Here is a 19,158-nt window from a genome sequence, read left to right as displayed (position 1 = left end):
TTTTCTTTACTTGTATTATAACACACTAAGTTTACAAGCTCCATATTACTACAGGTAGCAACCAAGCTTATTTCTGAAGTCAGGAGAGCTTGTGACACTACAAATGTTTTTCAGTCTTAATACATACCTTCTCCTAAGCCATTCAGCTGTACTTCTCCAAAATATATCCTGTAGGGAAGGAAAAAAGAAATGTTACGTGATTCTTTATTCTAAGGGCCTCTGTAGCCAAAACACTTAGAAACAAAATAAACAAAACAAATCCTTCTTTCCTCCTCTGCATAAACACCTCTCTTGATGCAGCATTAATACTACTAACTACCTCAAGTAAGCTGCAGGCATGGAGATGTATGTGGAGAGAGCTGGTTAAGAAATAAGGAAAACAGTAATTAAGTAGCAACTGCTATTTATGTTTCTTCTCTCTGCTCCTGCAATGTGTTCTAAAATTATACCTACTGGGAAATAAAGAATATATAAATAAAATTGGCCAATAGATCTGGGACTACTGCTAGAAGGTACTAAGATTTTGATGAGTAGTTTTCAGGTATGGGAAGCTCTCCATGCTGTCACGTGTCAGTCCAAAGCAAATGGGTTAAGAAAGTAGGGCTGGCTGGTTAGCTCACTTGGAAGAGTGTGGTGCTGATAATACCAAGGTCCAGGGTTCGATCCCTGTACTGGCCAGCCGCCAAAATAAAAAAAAATTAAAGGTAATATAGGAATGATGTTCTGGGCTTTTTCTTTTGGTCTCTTTTCTTTTTTTTTTTTTTTTTTTTTTTGTCGTTTTTTTCGTGACCGGCACTCAGCCAGTGAGTGCACCGGTCAGTCCTATATAGGATCCGAACCCGCGGCGGGAGCAATGCGGCGCTGCCAGCGCAGCACTCTACCAAGTGCGCCACGGGCTCGGCGGAATGATGTTAATAAAGTGTTGCCAAAAGAGATCTTGCTAGGTGCCATTTAATAAAAAGTTGACACTTAATCACTTCACTATCCATTTGAATATTGGTACAGTCCTTAAAATATGTTAAACTTTTTGATAAATATACAGTAAGCAATATTGATTACTCCAGAGGTACAGGATAAAGAAAGATTTTAAAAACTGGTATGAAAAAGAGTAGGAGTCCTAGTTAACTAAGCTGATGATTTTAGTAGTGTAGTATGGCTACTCACAGTATAAGAACCAATGGGAACGGGACTTAGCATAGGTAAATGAAAAATAAGAGTTAGAAAGTAATCTTTCTATTATGTCACAATAAAAATGTAGTAATTTGCAAATAGAGCACTCAATTGAAACCTGGGAAGACCACAGAGAAGACAAGAAAAATTTATTAAACACTTAGAAAAATAGACATGGTTAGGATTGCTAGGTTATTGTTAAGAAAGTTAACAGTGACTTGATAGTTATTTTCAGGTATTAAATTATTTCAACAGAACTAATCAAGTCTCTCCTCCTTGGTCCCTCCATCCTGCTATACTAATTCTTCCAAAAGTCAGCTCTATACATGTAAGCCAAAGGCTAAAACTAATGGCTCAGCACTAATACAAAAGAAAGGAGTCTTGGATGATCTGGAACCCGTGGCTTTCCATGCTCTATTTGCACTTTCCTACACACCTTGTACTCTACCACTCTGGTCCATCTGATGATCTGAGTACAGCTCTTACCTTACCCCCCACTTCTATGCCTTGCCAGCTGTTGTGCCTCCATCTGGAATGATTATTCTTTCTCACTTCTACAGCTGAAATTCCCTTTTTTTCTCAAGATCCAGCTCAAATGCCACTACCTCCATGAGGTCTGTCCTGTTTCTCTCACCCCAAACAAACTTTTCTTTCTTCTGTGTTCTCCCAGTACTTTTTTCCTGATACTGCTATGCTTTTTATGATAATTACACATGTATCAAACTGTTTCCCACATTAGATTAGAAATACCTTTAGTGCAAGGCCTCTGTACAGTTCTTCCATGCATGAAGTACAATGCTTGCACTAAAATGGTACTTAATAAAGGTATCAAAGGCTGGCCAGTTAGCTCAGTTGGTTAGAGCATGGCCTTGTAACACTAAGGTCAAGGATGTGGATCCCTGTAACAGCCAGCCACCAAAAATAAAACAAAAACAAAAACAGAGGTACTGAGGTGAAATACTCCAAGGAAAATACTCTGTTGACCAGTTCTTTATATCCATGAACAACTAGTTAAAAAATTAAATAGAATTAGCAGTGCGTTAGACAAGAAGTTTTAATTTAATCCTGGAATATAGAAGGCTGTAGAATCTTCCCAGGATAGCCTGTTTTTTAAAGTAGTAAGCTCCTTTTCCAGCTTTGAGATGTATATCAGTAGCATCTCAAAATCCATTCCACAGGAATCATGACTGTGCAGAGATAAAAGGACAACAAAACTGCTGGCTTTGGAAAGCTGAGCTTCATGAGGGAGGATGGATACTGATCATATTAGAGCTACAGAATCAACAACCCAACCAACCATCTGTTAAAACATAATCACAAAATACCTGAATGCCAGTCAGACAATGTGCAAAATGATGAAGCTGATGAGTGAATCAAAACAAGAGCTATGCTGTTTACCTGTACAATATGACATATTCATGCCCTTGTTTTCTGGAGAGTCTGTAGGCTGGCGTCACCCTAGTTATAGCAAGAAGAGACTTCAGCAGCAATGACAGTCTGTTGTACACCGTATAGGAAACTTTGATTTCTTTATCACACCTGAGGAGCACACAGACACTGTCAGCATTCTCCTATTAAGTGCTGGAACTGTACAAGATCAAATTTATTATTAAAACCTGTTCTGAACTAAAGGTATAATTAGAGTTCTTTGTCAGTTTATCCACAGATTGTTGAGGTAAGCCAAAGTTTTACTTTCTCATGTACTAGACACAGGCAGATGAGCACCAAAAAGCACCCAATATATTTATTTCTAGCTTTGAAGTGGTTATCTTTCTAAGAAATAAAACAGCACAATTAAAAATAATAAATCAATATTACAATTATATATACTGAAGGTGCAAACATAATTTCAATGTACTATCTTATGAGCTGTCTACCTCTATAATCTAAAAGGAAATCTGGAAAAAAGTTTGTTTGGTACTAAAATTGTGGACTATAACCTGTTAACTACTTCCATTTAAGAAAGAAAAATAATGCCCACTCACACATACTTATCACTAAGATTTTTCTTTTGCTGTGTTGATATTTCCTCAATTTTCCTACATACTCTTGAAAACTGAAGCTTCAGGCAGGAGGTAAGCTAATCTGCCTTGAAAGAAGAAAATGGGGAGGGAGATAACATGCATTTCCAATCCATGACCAACACAGTCTGTAAAAAGGAGCAGTGAGGGGGGAATCTTATTGGACGGCTGCCACACAGAAAATAGACAAAACAGAGTAGTCATGTTACAAGAGCTTGCAAGAGATTTAATAAGAGAACTATCTGTACTCTGGGAAAACAACAAATCCTTTTCAGCTTTCTCTGCTGCTCCTTTCCCTCTGGTGTCTGAGTCTCTGTGGACTGACGCTCCTCTGAAGGTCATCTCTGTGCCTAGGCTGGAAGCCAAGCATGAAGCAAATTGCAGCCAAGACCTATTGGCTTTGTTAAGTGGTCAGAATACCCTCCGTGACTCTGAAAACAAAGCCCTGCTTTTCACATAATGTCATCTGCTTTATCCTCAGCCATCACAGGCAAACACCCTAAAATAGAAACACTTACTTTTCATTCATTTCAAGACACCAAATTTCCAGCTCCATGGAATCTCCCTATAGATGGGAAATTGAAAAATATTTGTTTTTTTAAATTATCTTATTTTTTTTTTATTACAAAGCACTACATAGTCACTATAAAAATATTGCAAAGTATAGATAAGCAAAAAGAAAATAAACAGATATCAACTTATATACTAACCAGTCACTTTTCTAAATAAAAGTGAGATCACACTATACTATTTTTATCACTAGCTTTTTTCTTAAAAAATACATCATGGAATTTTCCTTATAATTAAAAATCCACATTATTTTTAATGGTTCCCTAGTATTCTACCATATGACTATTACTTTTTTTTCTTTTTTCTTTTTTAAAAGGTGACCGGTAAGGGAATCTTAACCCTTGACTTGGTGATGTCAGTACCACGCTACCCAGCGAGCTAACTGGCCATCCCTATATGAGATCCGAACCCATGGCCTTGGTGTTATCAGCACCACACTCTCCCAAGTGAGCCACGGGCCAGCCCTCTTAACAAGCTTCTTACTTAAAAATTTTTAGTTGTCTGATATCTTTAGTCAAACTGAGCCTAGTGGGTGGGAAAGAAAAAGAAAAGACAGACTAAAGCCAATCCTGTGTGTCACTTAGTGAGAAAGAGTCATATACCTTTAAACACAAGTAACCTTTTTACTAATTAGTTGGAAAAGGGCTATTCTCTTAGGGAGAGACGCTTGGGTTAGTCTATGGAATAGAGAACTGACTTTTACTCAGTTTAGATCAAATTTAAACATGTGTCCTTAATATGTATCTTTCTTATTACACTGTCTTTTTTTTTTTTTTTTTTTTTTTTGGTGGCTGGCCCATACCGGGAACCAAACCCTTGACCCTGGTGTTACAAAGTTGCACTCTAACCAACCAAGCTTACTGGCCAGCTCCACACTGTCATTTTTTAATGACGTGATTAATTTTAAATTTCTCCCCAAAAAACAAAGGATAGCTAGATACTGTGGAGTATCAAAGACAAGTTGATGTGTTTTCTCTAGGACAATCAGAACTATTTATAATCTGGGGCCGGCCCGTGGCTCACTCGGGAGAGTGCGGTGCTGATAACACCAAGGCCTCGGGTTCGGATCCCATATACGGATGGCCGGTTCGCTCACTGGCTGAGCGTGGTGCTGACAACACCAAGTCAAGGGTTAAGATCCCCTTACCGGTCATCTTTTAAAAAAAAAAAAAAAAAAAAAAGAACTATTTATAATCTGATTTCTCACATGCTTAGAAAAGGAAAGAATTCTTCTAGGGATTCCTTTTTGACCCTCTGTGGATCAATAAGGAAAACAATTCATAGTTTAAACTAGCAATTCAATAAAGATGAAGAAGGTTTAATTTACTTCGTACTAGGGTTTCCATGCAATAAATATTGATATCATTCATTCAATAAAAATTCCTGAAAGCCTACTCCAGGCACTATGCTGGATCCTGAGGACACAGAGGTGATTATTTATTTATATCCTGCCTTGTTTCATAAAGAACTTGAGGAACTATAAGGTTACTGTATATAAGATGTGGCATACCTGCTGATCTCAAGAAGAAAAGTGGTTAGAGTATGAATAGGAACATGTGTTGATTGCCTACTAAATGTTATGTCAGGCACTTTACAAATAATGACTAAATGCAAAAATATTATAACCTTGCAAGGTTATGAAGTATCATGTTAGTTTGGTGGTGCTCATGGGGGTAGGATTAAATAATTTGGCTAAAGTCACTCAGCTGGAATCTGAACTTTGTTCTGTATAGCTCAAAACTCCATTTACCTTTTATTATATCATACAGCCTCACAATCTATTAGTGGAAATAGATTAATAAACCTATAAGTAACAATATCAGCCTCAATCCTAACATGGAATAAGGTGAGCAAACACATTTTGAAAAAAATCACAATACAGCAAGTTATACTCTAGAAACAAATATAAACAAAGCACGATAGGAAGTCTAAAGAGAGCATTTCCCACTAAAAGGGGAAGATTTTCTAGAGCACATGAGTCTTGAAAGGTAAGTAGAAATATGTCATGTGAAGAAGAGGGCAAAGAGCCTAGTCCATGCAGCTGGAATAATAAGTACAAAAACCATGCCCCCTTCAGAGAATGAAGAGAAGTTCAGAGAGGGAAGGGCAGAAATAAGGCTGAGGAATGAGTTGGAACCAGAGTGTGAAGAGCCTTGAGTGCCCGGTAAGGACAACATCCTGGCCATACCCTTACCTCAGAAGTCTTGAGTGAGATCTCCACACACATAGACCTCCCGACAGCAGGCAGCTGCCCTGCCAATGCCTTCTTTGCTTCATGTGTAACCTCTGGGATGTCTTTGATTGCTAAGTTGAACTAGAAAACAAAATGGATTTTTGTGTGAAACACAAGGAACACTGTGGAAACACAAAATACTATCTATGTTGGATAATGCTGGCATTGCCTTGGCTGACTGAGGAAGACATTTATTCACTTCTCCCTTCCCCATAAGAAATACCCTGCATTTGGGCTAGCCAGTTAGCTCACTTGGGAGGGCATGGTACTGATAACACCAACGTAAAGGGTCTAGATACCTGCCAGCCAGCTGCCAGAAAAAAAAAAAAAAAAGAGAGATATCCTTTTCCTGCATCAAAGCCCCAAATCTCAGGTTGAAAAAGCTTATTACCTACTACAAAGATTAGTTTACAAGGTATTATTTTTGTCTTCTAAGGACTGAGCTTTTCACCTATCACAGCAGAAAGTCAAGAACCAAATAAATTCAGGACTAACATTCAATTAGGAACATACTTTCCAAGGGAATGGATCAAATGGAATTAGATATTTTAATGTCATGATTTAGTATTACTATAAATGGTATTCTGTATTACTGCACTCAAGAACTTTACATTCCTTCATTCCTTGTGACAAACACAACAGTATATGCCTTAGCAAAGAAAAGGAATTTTACCCAGTCTGAACCAGTTGGGGATGAAGATGAACGAGTACAAATCTTTTCACCGAGTCGAGCCTGGACAATCACTTGGACAGTCTATGAAAAGCAAACAAAAGTATGAACAGTCTGAAATTGATATGGCTCCTAATCAGGGTTAAAACCCTCCCAATGCAGGGTTAAAAAGATGCCAATTAAGGGCCGGCCCGTGGCTCACTCGGGAGAGTGTGGTGCTGGTAAAATCAAGGCCACAGGTTCGGATCCCTATATAGGGATGGCCAGTTAGCTCACTTGGAGAGCGTGGTGCTGACAACACCAAGCCAAGGGTTAAGATCCCCTTACCAGTCATCTTAAAAAAATAAAAATAAAAATAAATAAATAAATAGAAAGATGCCAATTAATAATATAACTATACTTCAGGAAAGGGTAGAATTTTAAATGTTCAAGAACACATAGAAAAAACCACTATACACGAAAAATAATATTGTAAACATTTCTTAGGGTATAGTGTCAACCAATGAAAGGAATTATAGTTTGAGGCTTAGAATCTGTAATATTCTCCCATGGCAGAAGGAAAACTGCACTTGGGGGCTACGACATTCATAAAGAAACAAGTCCAACAGCAGGTTTAAATATTCACTGACACAAGCTTATGTCATTATAGTAGACCTAAAACAAGAACTCCTAGTCAAGGATTCAGATCTTCTTACCAGCCACGCACCAAAAACAAACAAACAAATTCAGTTATAATTCCCCATTGCCAGGAAGGAAATAATAAATGAAAGTCAAATATTGCAGGGTTAGTTGAAGCTTAGGGAGAGATGCCCCAAATGCTGCCCATTCTAGTTCATAGTCTTTGTTCCCACCCCAAGGGAACATACTGTGCCAATAACCTGGCATAACAGTTTGACATTTCTTGCAAAAAAAATTTTGAACAAGAAGCTGTGGAGAATTGGAAGCTACTTCTTAGTTACACCCCCAATACCGCCCCCACACTTCACAGTGTGGTTTACAACAGACAGAAGTATCCCTTAAAATGGGCAAGCTGCAAGCTGTTATGCTACATTTCCAAAGAGGGTTTTCAAAAGGGAGAAGCACGGAAGTTATTTCGAATAGTTCTACATTCCAGAGAACAGACATATTACTTACCTTGAGGGCAAAAAATTTAATAAACTTGTCCAGGTCCTTTCTGTCCTGGGAATTGAGGTCAGTTTCCATTGCCTATAGGAATCTAAAACAAACAAACAAAAAAAAGTGGTGAAAAATGTGACTAATATCTTTAAAAATGGATTGTTACATCAAAGCACACAGAGATGGTATTGTCCACCAGTTTATGAATAGTCATGTGGGAGTGGGAGGAAAAAAATTTCCTTTAACTAAAGATACCAAAGCAAAAAACTAATACTATCTCTGAGGAAAATAAATTCTACACAAATAGCTATATTTAGAAACCTAAAAAAATGGATGAGGACATTTTACCTGAATCTGAAACTCTGAGTTTCAAATATAACTTATTAAGAAATGTTTTATTATTCAGCATATTTAGGACTAAGTTTTAACAAGATAAAAACTTTGCTAAGTATACATAAAATGAGTTAATTTATATTACTTTGAAAGTGTACTGAATTAATTTAACTTTTGGGAATTATGAGTCCCTTTTGCGAATCTACTGACAAGAAAAACCCTCTCTCCAGAAAAATGTACACACAATTTCAGGGGTTTTCATGGATTTCATCAAGCACATTATAAATGCCCTTCCCCCAGGTTGAAATGATTTTTTTTTAAAGATCTCAATTGCCTTTATTGAGAATCTAGATTCTAGAATTGAGCAACACGTGATTCCATAAAACAGAATAAGTGTTCCTCCAGGTTGACACAATTTGAGATGGGCTGATGTGAAGAAAGCATTTAGGTGAGAAGAACATGAACAAAGAGACAAAAGCAATAGAGAGCAAAATTGGTTTAGAAATAATAAGTATTCCAGTTTTCCAAAGGATTAGGTATGGATGGGGAAGTAGTACAACTGGTTGGGGCCAGACCATGAGAGTCTTGAATATAATGCAGGACAGAAGCCCACTCGAGGCTTTTGAGAAACAGAAGTAACATAATCAGAGTGGTAATATCATTGGAATAGTGCTTTAGAAAGATAGCTTTGGGGATGGCTGGTTAGCTCAGTTCATTAGAGTGCAGCCTTATAACACCAAGGTAATGGGTTCAGATCCCCATTCTGGCCAGCTGCCCCCCCCAACCCCAGAAAAACAAAACAACGCAGAAAGATAGCTTTGCTGGCATAACGTAGAACAGTTTTTGAGTATGAGAAGCAAGGAAACCAGTTAAGGCCTTGGCAATAATTCAGGCTCATGGTCAAGGCTAAAATTCTAGCACAGACATAATTTGGAAACAGTATGGATGGGATATATTTTAAAGGACGAGTTGATAGTATTTAAGGACTGACTGCAGAAAGCAAATAAAGGAGTGCCAGCATTTTAAAAACTGAGAAGCAAGTTAACCAGGGTTTCACTGAACAAAAAACAGAGAAGCCAGAGGAAGAGATGATTTTAAGGAAAGGCATAAACAAAAGGAGAGAGTTGAAACAGGAATGGAGTACAAGTCGAAAAATTTTTTTATTGAGGTATATAACTCACATGTAGTGAAATGCACAAATCTTGGGTGTTGTTATATGGGTATATAACTACAATCCACATCATTATAGAACATTTCTAATGTTTCAGAAGGATTCTTCGGTCAATAAATCCACCACAAGGTAATCATTACTCTGACCTCTATCGCCATAGATTAGTTCTGCCTGATTTAAATTTCTTATAAGTGTGGTCAAATATTAACTCTTTTGTGTGTGGCTTTTATTCCGCATTATGTCTGTAGGACTGATCTATATTGCAACATGTAGCAGCAGTTCATTCTTTTTCATTGCTACACAGTACTCCATGTCATGAATATATCACAATTCTAAAATAAATTCTACTGTTGATAAATCTTTGGATTGTTTCCTGTTTTAGGTGTTACATAGTTGCACATGTCTCTTGATGGATATGAACACTCATTGCTTTCAGAGGTAAAGCCAGGAATGTTAATACTGGGTCACAGAATATACACGTTTAGCTTTAACAGATACTGCCAAACAGTTTTACAGTATATGCACCAATTTACACTCCCACCAGCAGTGTTTGAGAGTTCCAGTTGTTCCAAATCTCTACCACCACTTGGTACTGATAATTTTTTAATTTTAGCCATTCTGCTAGGGATGTGGTGGTAATTTTTCATCTAATCTGCATTTCTCCCTATTAGCACCATTTCATATTCTTATTAGCTATCTGAATATCCTCTTTTGTGAAGTGCTAAGTTCAAGCCTTTTGCTCACTTTTACAATTGGATTTTCTGTTTCTTATTGGAGTTTTAAAAAATATATTCTGGGAAGGCTGAAAGAGCTGTTAGGAGGTTAAAAAAAATAATAAATATATATATTCTGGATACTAGTATGTTGTTGTATACACATACTGCAAATATTTTCCCCAGGTGTGGCTTGCCTTTCTTAAGGCATCTGTTTTTGTTTTGTCTTTTTTTAAATGAGAGACTGAATATACTAACAGACTATGCATATAAAAATAGAACTTTGACACATAACCTGCAGCAATCAGCCCAGAAAGCCAACCACTATCTACAGTAACCAGTCAAGGAAGTCAGACCATCCCTAGCTATTAGTCTAGGAAGCAAGAAATAAGCACTATTAACAACTGGCCCAAAACAACTAGGACTTGATCAATACCCTAATTTTTGCCCCCACATCCAACTTAGAACCACCATGAAAAAGTAAAACATACATTCTGTCCAATCGCACAGGATGGCCAGCTCCTATTTAGCCCGCCCACGGTTTCCCATGCTGACAGCCTCCAATTAGGGAATGCCTGAAGCCTTCTCTTTTCTCTCTATGAAGCTTTCTCCTCCTGTACCTGCCTTTGAGCCTCTGCCAAAGGCAAATGATGGTGGCTGACTCCCTGGCTCTGAATAGCCTTTTCTGTTCAGAAGAACTTTTGGCAAACTCTTCAGTTTGACCTTCAAGAATCCTCATGAGAAATCAGCAGAGAAAATAGGTGAGTGATTTTGAAAAAATAGTCAGAGGCCTGCTGGCACTTTCAGGAAAGATTTAGTCACTGAAACTGGCCAAAGGTGATCCTGTACCAAGGCTCAGCATTTGGATGTACATGCTTAGGGAACTAATTTTATTAGTTCAGTCAAGGTTTCAGGGACAAATTCAGTTACAAGAGACAGTTTATATATCATAATTCCAACTTATTGAGAAGTAAAACTGCTAAGTAGACAGAAAAGAGAGGTGTCAAGTAACGAACATGTTGCCTTTCCTAAAAGGAGACCATTTTGAGAAACTAAAATAGTATCAGATGGTTAACTGTTACCACCCCACTATAAGCCTCGCATATCCTCTACCACAGGGACAAGTGGGTTGAAAATTCTGCCACCAAAAGTCTAGACAGCCTTCTTGACTCACAATGTCTATATTTGACTTTCTTTTCTCTAGACTTGGCAGACTACTGACTATCCACGTTTTTCATTGTCACTATCACATTGTAATTGCCAAAATGATAGTCTACATTAAGGGTGGAGACTCCCCAATGGTATGGCTTTTAAGGCAATAATAAATACATCAGCTGCTAGGGGACTAATCCAAAGAAACACAGCTTTTAAGTTACCTTGACTTAGTTTAAGTCAAGGCCATTTTACTTCTGAGCATTCTAAACTCTGATTTACACTGCAACTCTTCAAGCTCTTCAAATTTCCTGCCCCTAGGCCAGCCCGTGGCTCACTCGGGAGAGTGTGTTGCTGATAACACCATGGCCACGGGGTTCGGATCCCATATAGGGATGGCCGGTTAGCTCAATGGGTGAGCGTGGTGCTGACAAGGGTTAAGATTCCCTTACCGGTCATCTTTAAAAATAAATAAATAAATAAAATAAAATAAAATAAAATAAAATGGCTTCATTAGGTCAAAAATACGTTTTTATGTCATAATTCTCCCACAAATATTGCTATCCCTTCAAATTTCACCTATTTTCCCTTGACTCCCTACTTGTAGCTTTTCTTGTCTGAGAAGTACCTCTCATTTAATTAAGACCTTTCTTCAAGATTTAAGACAGTTAACAAATAACAAAAAGTATTTATTAGAGCTTAAATAGCAATGTCAATTTAGCAATTCTCTTCATATTACTTTCATGAATAGAAATTCATAACAAATAACACTTTGAGGTTCCCAAAATGTTTGAGAACACGTACAGATTTGTATCAGACTAAATGTTTTTAAACAATTATCTGAAAAAATAAATTCTCCCATTGCTGCATTGCTGCATAATGGTTATAGATAATCACCAACATCCAAATGCTAGACAGAAGATTCTATAACACTGTTTACGTGAAAATAATAATAATTAACTAAGGGAAGAGAACACTTGGATAGGCAAGTTCTCTTCATCTTTCACTAACTTTCATACTGAAATGCTAATTTTAAGTGAAAAAGACAAATTAGTAGATTTCTACTTAAATAGGCAGATAAAAAACATTTACTTCAACTATCTTCCTGTAGTGGATTGAATTATGTCCCACCAAAACTCATTGAAGCTTGAACTGTGTCCCCCAGGACTTATGTATTAGAAACTTAGCACCCACTATGACTGTTGAGAGGGTGAGAAATCCTATTATGGTAACTGAAAGGTGGAGCCTTGAAGAGGTGATTGGACTGTAGGACCGTGCAGTAGTGAATGGATTAAAAATGATGGTCAGGGGCATGGTTCTGAGGGCTTTAAAAGGAGAGTCTCTGTCTCTCTCTCTCTCTTTCTGTCTCTGCTCTCTCTGCTTCCACCATCTTGTCATGTGAGAGACCTCTGGGTCACTGTCACCACCACCAGATGGACTTTGGATTTCCCAGCCTCAGAAACCATAAGCAATAAGTTTCATTTTCTTTATAAATCACCCAGTTCCGTGTATTTTGTTATAAGCAACAGAAATGGACTAATACACTTCCCAATCCTCAATTAAAAGCATGGAAATATAAAAGCTATAAATAAATTTTAAAGATAGTGAGAGAATAGAAGAGGAAATAATAAATGAAAGATATCAATAAAATATTAAAAAATAAAAAGTAAACAGACTGGTTAAGCATAAAGTTTTTAATGTTTATGTTTACTTCTGTTCCCTCCTAGAACATCATTAAAATGACAAAAAAGAAAAAAAAAAGCACAAACCCACATGGACAAGAAGAATAGGCACAGAGATAAGAGCATCAAAGTTCTGGAAGAAGGAAAGTAGAAGGAAGGGATAACTGACTGAGAAGAGCAGAGCTGATAGCCAAGCCAGCCAGGGGGGATACCGTAAAGAAAGCAAAGTCATTGAAGCAAAGAACCCGAGAAAGGCTAAAGAATTAGAGATGCTAGATATCTCCTAAAGTAGAGTGGCAGACGGGGTTGAAAACAGGAGGACTCTTTGAAAGTCCATAGAAGAAGCTATTAGACCCTCTACCCCCAGCTCCACACCTTGTCCCTGACCCTACTTGGGCCAGAACTGCACTTCCTCCATTTCGTCAGAAAACTGGACGTTAACTTTCTGGAAACGCTAAATCTGAAGGACACTTGACTGTAGTCATCAAAGTCTATATATCCTCAACTATAGGACACTCCACTCCTACCCTCCCCCCATCGTCAGTCCCCTTCCTCACTTTGCTTGAAAAACACTGGCAGCCATGTTGGAGGCTTTCCTCAAGTGACTGGTAATCCTTGGCTGTACCATTCACACTTGAGCATGAGGCACCAAAAGACTCAGGGTGCATGAGTGAGGCTGACAGACTGGTGGGCCTCACAACAGGGTTATCACTGAATTCCTCCAGAGAAGCCTCTAGTCTCTTGCCGGGGATGAGTATGAGACTGCCTAACAGCTTTCTGGAAGCAACAAGCAGCATGAGGAAGCAAGTAAACAGATTTTCACCTACCTGTCTCCATTTAGCTGTTTGCTAACTGGTCACTCACCTCCGCACCAAACACATAAACTATGTTTGAAGTTCCTGAACCTGGAGGCCTCCTATTTTACTACTATCTGAACCTCAGTTATCTAGCCCCTCCAATTCTTGAGCCATTGCAGGGTCTGTGGCACAAATCATTTCACTCCCTATTCTCTCTGTAGGCGCTCAGGCTGTTGCTTCTTCTGCATGGCTAAACCAGTTACAACTCCTCCTCTAGACTTCCTTCTTTCAAAAATGTGGAGAAACCTCTCCTTTTCTACTTCTCCCACTCTCTGTCCTAGCATGTTTGTATCCCTTTGCTATAATTTTTATAGAGTTTTAGATGAAAAAGAAGTAGATCCACATGGTCAATCTGTCATGTTTAGCCAGAAATCTGTGCTCATATTCAAACATTCCTGATCTTATGGAGCTTATATTCTAAAAAGTAAGGAAACAAACAATAAAAAGAATAAATAATTAAAATACATGTTTGAAAGTAATAAGAGAAGATGTCTGTAGAGAAAGATTAACTGAAAAGGTGACATCTGGCCAGGATCTAGAAAGTGAGTGAATGAGCCATTAGAATATACAAGTAAGGGACCGGCCCGTGGCTCACTCGGGAGAGTGCGATGCTAACACCAAGGCCGCGAGTTCAGATCCAATATAGGGATGACCGGTTAGCTCACTGGCTGAGAGTGGTGCTGACAACACCAAGTCAAGGGTTAAGATCCCCTTACCGGTCATCTTAAAAAAAGAAAGAAAAAAAAAAAAAAACATAGTTGAATCCCACATAATACTAAGTAAAAGAAGACAGACACAAAAATACATACAGTATAAGGGCGGGCCCATGGCTCACTTGGGAGAGTGTGGTGCTGATAACACCAAGGCCACAGGTTGGGATCCCTATATAGGGATGGCCGGTTAGCTCACTTGGGAGAGTGTGCTGCTGACAACACCAAGTCAAGGGTTAAGATCCCCTTACCGGTCATCTTTTTGAAAAAAGAAAAAAAAAAAAAAATACATACAGTATGACTGCATCTATATGGTGCTCTACAAAAGGAAAATGTAATCTTTAGTGACAGGAAGCAGACCAGTGTTGCCTGGTGCTGAGAGTAGGAGGAAGGGATGGAACAAATGGGGAGGGGAATAAGGTAGAAAGTGATAGAAATTTCCATATTTTGATTGTGGTGGTGATTACAAGAGTTACACATTTGCCAGCACTTATCAAACTGTACATTTATAAGGAATGTAATTTATCATATATCTATTATACCTTAATAAAGTTGATTTTTAAAATGAATTGTTTGGGTTCTATGTAGAGAACAGACTGTCAAAGGGCAAAAATGAAAGGAGAGATCAGTTAGGAGGTGACGATTGTACTCCTTTAACAATGGATTAGCACAAGACATATTAAAAATATGGATTTACACCAACTATACTTAAATGATGCCAATCATAGGTTTTTTGAAATGAAAATTTATATATGAAACTAATCTAGTATTAACAGTTAACCAATTAATACATCCTTGACTTATTTTAAGGATGAATATTATTAATCCCAAATTCAGTTGTTTTGTGTAACAGTTCCTGTCATATTAACAATATTGCTTTTACATTGGTATAATGCCTTTTTCTATTCACACAAACTCTATAAGCAGTAACCTCAAAACAATTACAGAGATAACAGGATGTTTTGCCTGCAATTAAAAAATAAACAACTTGCTGACAAATGCTCAGCACAAACATTATTTTCAAGATTGATAAGAATTTAAATACTGTATTACCTTAAAGTGCTTTTAAACTCATTTTTATCACATGAGAATATGTAGGTTTGGGGAACACTGAAATTAAATTTACACTACAACTTTACATTTACTTCCAAGTTAACAGTGGAAGAGCAGATATAATCCTTTCTCACCATAGTCATTTTTTCTATAGCAAGGATTTTTACTTGTCCCCCCTAACATTTTGCTTTCCAAAGTAGCTGTGTGATAAACGAGGGAAGAAGAGAAAATACTTCATTACAGTAGACTGCCAATTAATAAATATAGAAGGAATAACAGAACTAGAAAATAACCATTTTGCAAACATAGGAATAACTGATCAAACAAACTACCAATGAATGCTCAATCTGCTAGGTGAGTTTGTTGGCAAATGGGATAATTTACACAATTTGTGGGAAAACAGATTACTTACTAATTACAAAGAGAAGTCTGGTGAACACAATCTTAACAAAGTGACCAAACATAACATACCATCAGTTGAAAAAATTGACATCACATCCCTTCTGAAGTGATGTAGTGAGAAGGACATGATGTATAGCTTATGCAGCTTTCCTGCTAAAACTGTATAACATGAATGTAACCAGGAGGAAACAATCAGACAAGCTCATATTTAACGACAGGACATATTACAAACTAACAGCCTTCTTGTACTTTTCAAAAAATGTCACTGTTATGAAAGACAAGGGAAAAAAAAAAGGCTGAAGAATTGTTTTAGATTAAAGGAGGGGGGAAGAAAATGGGGTTTGGGGAGAGTTTGAATAAGGGGCACAACGAATAATTACAATTTCTAATAATGAATATGCTAATAATGTTGATTTGATCATGACATGTTGTACACAAGTGATGGTAGTCAAGCCTGTACCCCCAAAATATGTACAATTATGCTTCAATTAAAAAAAAAAAAGATTAAAGGAGTATAAAAAGATGACAACTAAATGCAAAGCTTGATGCTGGATTGGTTCCCGGATTTCTTAAAAAGTTGCTATAAATGGCAGCATTGAAACAATTGGCAACATCTGACCTATCTATATAACAAGTAACTATTACATCAATGTTAAATGTTAAATTTCCTAAATTTGATACAGTTACACTTTGGTCAACATTCTTGTTCTTAGGAGATACAAGTAACTTCTCCCAAGGACCCAGAAAAGAAAAAAAAAAAAAAAATATATATATTATTATACAGTGCATGAGAGAGAGAGAAGTAAAGTATTGTGGTAAAGAGTGAACAAAGCATGATTCTAGGTGAAGGGTATAAGAAAATTCACAGTAATGTTCTAATAATTTTTCTACAGATCTGAAATCTTTCAAAAAAAAATGTAAGGGCTGGCTGGTTGCTTAGTTGGTTAGGGTGCAGTGTTATAACACTAAGGTCATGGGTTCAGGTCGCCTTACTGGCCGGCCACCAAAAAATAAAAATAAAATAGCAAATAAAGAAAAACCCGATTGTCATCAAATGGTCTATAACGGGGTGGAGAACTTCACTAATTTTCACCCAGCGTAAGTTTTCTAAAATTAGGTCTATCTCCTTATGGACCTACTTCAATTACAATTTTTCAGTATGAATAACTGCTCAAACTATACTTCCAAGACCCCATTATGGGATATTCTTGCGTTAGAGTGAAGGTGGCAAAGAGTTCAATGCACTGTGCCATGATAAACCTGAGTTTAAAATCTCTGAAGGGGACTTCCCAAAACAGGTTGGACTGAACTGATGTTGTCAGTCCTCCCTCCCACTATAAACATCTAAAAATGTAGATAAAATATGACTATAAAAATATTTTGATACACAGCTGAACCAGAAAGACTAAGAAATCCCAGCTTGCAGAAAAGAGTTAAGTCAAAGCCACGGATGTAAGGAAAAACTGATTTGAGGGAGCTAAGGCCTATGGGGGACAAGGGTTAGGTTCTTCTAACAAACAAATGAGAAAACGGTGGGGTTGGGGGATATGATCTCAATCTCATAGAGAGGTAAAAACCCACTACCCTGCTTAAAGCCCCAGAGCCAAGAGCTTCTTTATCAGAGAAGCTAGAAGAATCCTGGAGAAGCAACAAAGAGGTTTGCCATCTATCATGGCAAAGTTAGGAGGTGGAGAAGTTGCTTTTAAAACATCAAAATCAGGGTCCGGCCCATGGCTCACTCAGGAGAGTGCAGTGCTGATAACACCAAGGCCATAGGTTTGGATCCTATATAGGGATGGCCGGTTGGCTCACTGGCTGAGCGTGGTGCTGACAACACCAAGCCAAGGGTTGAAATCCCCTTACCGGTCATCTTTTGAAAAAAAAATAAACAAAAAATAAAACATCAAAATCATAAGTCAGTGAAGTATATATATATATAAGACACAAAATTACACTACTTACATGCATGGTAAGGAAATGAAAAGCCGAGAAATTAACCTAAAAACTGATCCAGCCAATTGAAACCCCTAGACACAGGCAGAAGCAAAGCTGAAGAGCCTTGGGAGAAGCTTTCACACCCTCAGATCACCAACAGCCTGCTGCCAGCCCACACCCATACCCCTTACCCCACCAGTTTAGCTAGATGAATTCATAATTCAAAAACTACAGACTTCATGTGGAAAGAAAACATGAAGAATTCAAAATAATAAGACAATATAAAAGATATGGCAAATCTGAGATAGGAGAGTGCGCCAGCTACGAGGAAACCTGCTTATTGGTGAGCTTGTTAAAGTTGTAAAAGAGAGAGAACTTAAGGTAAATCAAATCTTCAGAAGACAGCATCAGCATGAAAGAATCAGGCTTGTAAAGATCTGAGTTTAAGGTAGCAAAAAAAAGGTTTTGGAAAGCTACAAAGTAAGGAATAGTGATAATGGACAGTAACATGGAAGGAGGAGACACAGACCTAGCTTTTGAACTGGAGGATGATGAGAAAGTAGGTTTTAAAAAATCATTTCACACTATTTTTAAGTTTTAAGAAAATCATTTCACACCCTTTTTCTTAAAGATTAAGATATAATTCACATACCACAAAAGTCACCATTTTAAACAAACACAGTGGTTATAGTGGTTACAGTATATTTGCAAAGATGTACAACCATCACCACTATCTAATTTTAAAACACTTTAATCACACCAAAAAGAAATCCAGGTCAGCTCAGTTCCTTAGAGGACAGTGTTATAATACCAAGGTAAAGGGTTCAGATCCCTGTACAGGCCAGACATCAAAAAAAGAAAAGAAAACAAAACAAACATAATTTCTCCATGGAAGAAAACAATGTCATCCTAGCCCACAAATTCTCTCTATAATTTTTCATATACAATATCAGGCACATATTTAATATAAACCAAACATTCATGGAGACAAACCCAAATGACCAAAATTCAAGGGATACAACAAACATTAGAAACATGTTATTTAAAAAAAATTTTTAGAAACATGTTAACAGAGTCATTAGACAAAGACTTCAAAACAACTATGCTCAAAATATTCAATTAAATAAAGCACACAATTGAGAATTTTGACTGGGAACAAGAAACTATAAAAAGAGCTAAATTGAAACTCTAGAACTTAAACAAAATAAACAAAATTTCTTTAATTTCTCGATAGCTGATCTTAACAGCAAATTAGACAAGCATAAGGGAAAAATAGTGAAAGGGAATATAAGCCAGATGAAAATATCCAGAATGAAGCACAGAAAGACAAAAGGATGGAAAACAAAGAAAAGAAAACAAGAGACATGGAG

The 19,158-nt window shown here is 37.3% G+C and overlaps 1 protein-coding gene across 3 annotated transcripts in view; it reads right to left on the bottom strand.

Moving 5' to 3' along the window:
• Positions 1 to 19,158, bottom strand: part of ATG13 (autophagy related 13) — a 40,379-nt gene that overhangs the window by 14,641 nt on the left and 6,580 nt on the right. For all 3 annotated transcript variants that reach the window (XM_063093817.1, XM_063093819.1, XM_063093818.1), the window contains exons 2-7: positions 7,799 to 7,880; positions 6,668 to 6,748; positions 5,956 to 6,075; positions 3,710 to 3,756; positions 2,569 to 2,709; positions 128 to 168 (exon numbers count right to left, since the gene is read on the bottom strand). In XM_063093817.1, coding sequence (XP_062949887.1) covers positions 128 to 168; positions 2,569 to 2,709; positions 3,710 to 3,756; positions 5,956 to 6,075; positions 6,668 to 6,748; positions 7,799 to 7,867 — 499 coding nt within the window. In that variant the 5' untranslated portion in view covers positions 7,868 to 7,880. The remainder of the gene's footprint in view (positions 1 to 127; positions 169 to 2,568; positions 2,710 to 3,709; positions 3,757 to 5,955; positions 6,076 to 6,667; positions 6,749 to 7,798; positions 7,881 to 19,158) is intronic.

Source organism: Cynocephalus volans, chromosome 4, assembly GCF_027409185.1.
Source record: "Cynocephalus volans isolate mCynVol1 chromosome 4, mCynVol1.pri, whole genome shotgun sequence".
Classification (NCBI taxonomy): Eukaryota; Metazoa; Chordata; class Mammalia; order Dermoptera; family Cynocephalidae; genus Cynocephalus; species Cynocephalus volans.
The sequence above is the reverse complement of the archived record's forward strand: the minus strand, read 5'-3'. Positions and strand labels throughout refer to the sequence as shown.